The 3590-nt window shown below is 34.9% G+C and overlaps 1 protein-coding gene across 1 annotated transcript; it reads right to left on the bottom strand.

Annotated features, from left to right (window-relative positions):
- Nucleotides 1–2796: 2796 nt before the first annotated feature.
- On the bottom strand, nt 2797–3577 carry LOC104773426. Its single transcript, XM_019242655.1, has 2 exons — nt 3395–3577; nt 2797–3268 (listed from the first exon to the last, which is right to left on the bottom strand). The coding sequence occupies exons 1-2, from the start codon at nt 3549–3551 to the stop codon at nt 2856–2858; spliced, it is 570 nt and encodes a 189-aa protein (XP_019098200.1). The 5' UTR covers nt 3552–3577; the 3' UTR covers nt 2797–2855.
- Nucleotides 3578–3590: the final 13 nt, after the last annotated feature.

Genomic DNA, 3590 nt, shown 5'->3' with positions numbered 1-3590 from the left:
TTTATTGAAGAGGATAAGAACTCATAATTTTCCTTTTTTTTTTTTTTTTGAGGAATATAGTTCTTAACTTTTTATCAGTCGGATGTGAAGATACAAAAATAAAAGTACAAAGAACAAAGTGAAAGAGTTTGAAAATAAATAAGAAAAAGAGCATGTATTTAGATAAATTCGCTAGATTTATAATATTACAGTTGGTTTTTAATTCCAACAAAATATCTTTAGAGACCAAATAATATAAGAGTTTAGATTTTAATATGGAAATTAAACAAACATTTTGGTAATATGTGTGATTGAAATACAAACTATGGTTAGCTATGTACATTATTTAAGGAAAATGAGAAATTAAGAGGAAGTGTGCATAGGCTGCTAGTGCTTCCTATCATCAGCGATTCAGCATGTTACAAGAAGTTCATAAGGAAATTGACAAAAATATTAAAAGGTACTAGTAGTTAATAACTTAATATAAAAGGAGATATCGACGATTGCATGCGTGTGTAAACTTGGAAGTGTGTGAAAACTACATATATGAGAAAGATTACTAAACTTACATTAATGCTATTATTAGATAAATATTCTGGACCATGTTAGAGGATGCTTCCTGATCATTTCACTTGAATTCTTTTAGTGTTATGTCGCAATAAATTTGCATCACCGTCAACAATATTTCGCAGAACTCGCCGCCAACATTATTCACATCTAGTTAAATTTTGAAAATACCACGAAAATTGCTAATGTGCAAAGGTGGGAGCTGTGGGCCTGTGGTTTCTTTTCATCTTGCTGAAGTTCGGTTATATATTGAGCTAAACATTTATTATTTGGGCTAATTAAGAAGTTTTGTATTATCCTTTTTTTTAAAGTAGTAGTAGTAATTTAACAGAAGAAAGGTAAGCGAAAACAAAAGAAAATTATTAATGAGAGTTATTATTATTAGTCGCATATAACTATGACTATATCAAATTAGTAACTAATGGTTTTAAAGGCCTAATTCTAATAATTAAGCTAGCCCGTTACGCAAGGAAACGACTTCGTTTTTAGACTTGTTAATTTAAGACTTCTTAATTAAGCTAGCTCATGAAGAAGTCGAGGTATATAGTAATTAGCAAATCTTGTAACAACAAATAGTAAAGATAGTCTTTTTTCTCATGGACTTCTTTAAAACAAGGACTTGGCCATTTGTCTAAGCAAGAACTTCTGAATTTTTCCAGTGGAAGTCTTGGGAAGTTCCTCCTGAAATATCACTTTCCTCGGAACCATGTACTTGGGTAACTTCGTCTTGCAAAACTCCCTTATCTCTTTCTCAGTCACTACCGGAACAAAACCATCCCCATTCTTATCATACTTCAAGCTCACAAATGCACATGGTGTCTCTCCCCACATCTTATCCGGTTTAGCCACACCACCGCAGCTTCCTTCACCGCCGGATTTGTATACAAAACCGTCTCAACTTCTGCGCTGCTTATGTTTTCTCCTCCGCATATGATCACATCTTTTTACCGGTCTTTTATCTCCAAGTAACCGTCTCTGTGTATAACCCCGATGTCTCCGGAGTAGAGCCATCCGACCTCTCTCATACAAGCTGCGGTTCCTTCTCCGTATTTGTAGTATCCCAACATGACTGAGCTGCCTTTGAAAACGATCTCTCTCCAACCGAAACTCCGTCGTGTTTCACGCTCTTTCCCGTGTTTCGGTCCCTAACATCGACTTCCGCAAATCCAAGTGTTCTTACTCCTTGTCCTTGCCTTGAGTTCAGCTCAGCTCTCTCCAACGGTTTGAGATGGTCCCATTTAAGCTTCCAAGCACATGACACAACCGGACCGCTGGTTTCTGTTAAACCGTACGAGTGACTGACAAAACGAAGTGACTTTGTTCGGGATAATGGTTGCTGGTGGGGGAGCTCCAGAGGTCATAACCTGATTCAAGCGAAACAGAGCAAAATGTATATTCATAAGTTTTTCCATCACTAAAAATCTAAAATTGATTTTGAAATTAAAGCTCAAGTAGAATAAACAAAATTAACCGGCACTGAACTGGGATCTCTTTGTACCTGAACCGGGTTCTTGAGCGGTTCACTTAACGGATAATTAATTAGCATGTTGAGAACCATTGGTGCAGCACACATTATTAGAGAATAGAAATATTCCTATTGTTTTTCCAAAAAAAAAAAAGAGGAATATTCCTATTATGTCTCTAGGTCAAAGCAGCAACGCAGTCTTGAGTCTCGGACTCTCGGCATAGTATTTTCTTTGCTTAATTGCTTCCACTCACACGATCAGATCCTGATTTAACCCATCCTCGGTTTAACAATTAAGGGGGATTATCTAACTGGATTAGGAAGAATACTACATGATTATCGAACGTGAGATTTCCTAACGAGATTAGTGAATGTTAATTTCCCCATTATTTACAAAAAAAAAAAAATGTTAAATTCCCCATGTATAAAAAGACTTGCGGAACAAACATAAAGGAAAAATAAAACAGGCTATATAATTATATGAAAAGCAACCTTAAACCTAAGACTATCCTCATTGGTAGTGTTTCTTAAGGCCTTTTTAATAATAAAAAGGAGAGAAGAAACTTTGTTAAGAGAAAAGGATAATTTTGTTGATTATTGGTAAAACCAAATTTAGGTGTTTTTTAGTAATAAATCTAGTAAAATAATAATTATATCTTAAAATATTTGAAATTATTTTATATATCATAGAAACATATTTTATTAATAAAAACATAAAATAACATACTACATTTAAAATTAAAATACAAAACATTAAAAAACAAAAACATAGCACACAACATGAAATAAAACATAGAAACATATTTAATTAAAACATGAAACATATTTAATATCCAAATTTAGTCTATAAATATTCAACTAAATCAAGTTTCAATTGGTCATGCACTTCTCTATCACGGATTATTATTTGACCATTCAACACGTTGCTAATATTTGAATTCATATTGATAGAATATGAAAGATCCACACCCTCTGCTTGTGGGAAATCAGAAACCTCAGCTTGACTGTATCCATCTCGTTCATTTTCAACAATCATATTGTGGAGTATGATACACGCCCTCATAATCAATCCCACTTGGTCTTTATCCCATAAAAAACATGGATTTTTAATGACTGCGAATCTAGCTTGTAGGACACCGAACGCACGCTCAACATCTTTTCGGGCACTTTCTTGGCGCTCAGCAAATAAAGATGCTTTTGGAGTCTGTGGTAGTGGTATGGATTGAATAAACGTTGACCATTTCGGATAAATACTGTCTGTCAAATAGTAAGTCAAATTGTACTCTCTGCCGTTAACGTAGTAGGTAACTTGTGGAGCTTGACCATAAAGTATATCATCAAAGACGGGAGATCAATCAAGAACATTAATATCGTTAAAAGTACCTGGAGATCCAAAAAAGGCGTGCCATATCCAGAGATCATATGACGCGACCGCCTCTAAAACAATTGTTGGTTTGCCGGATCCTCGTGTATACATGCCTTTCCAAGCTGCTGGGCAACTCTTCCAAACCCAATGCATACAGTCGATGCTTCCAACCATCCCGGGAAATCCACGTTCTTCTGCAACATATATTAATCT

Source organism: Camelina sativa, unplaced genomic scaffold (assembly GCF_000633955.1).
Source record: "Camelina sativa cultivar DH55 unplaced genomic scaffold, Cs unpScaffold00535, whole genome shotgun sequence".
In the NCBI taxonomy this organism is placed as follows: Eukaryota; Viridiplantae; Streptophyta; class Magnoliopsida; order Brassicales; family Brassicaceae; genus Camelina; species Camelina sativa.
Note: the sequence above shows the minus strand (reverse complement) of the source record. Positions and strands in the feature narration are given on the sequence as shown.

Excerpts from the sequence above, each read along its gene's own strand:
- LOC104773426 (XM_019242655.1), bottom strand. The coding sequence starts at position 3,551 with ATGGTTGGAAGCATCGACTGTATGCATTGGGTTTGGAAGAGTTGCCCA. Across the intron at positions 3,269-3,394 it reads CGCCTTTTTTGGATCTCCAG|ACAGTATTTATCCGAAATGG; the intron begins GTACTTTTAACG and ends ACTATTTGACAG.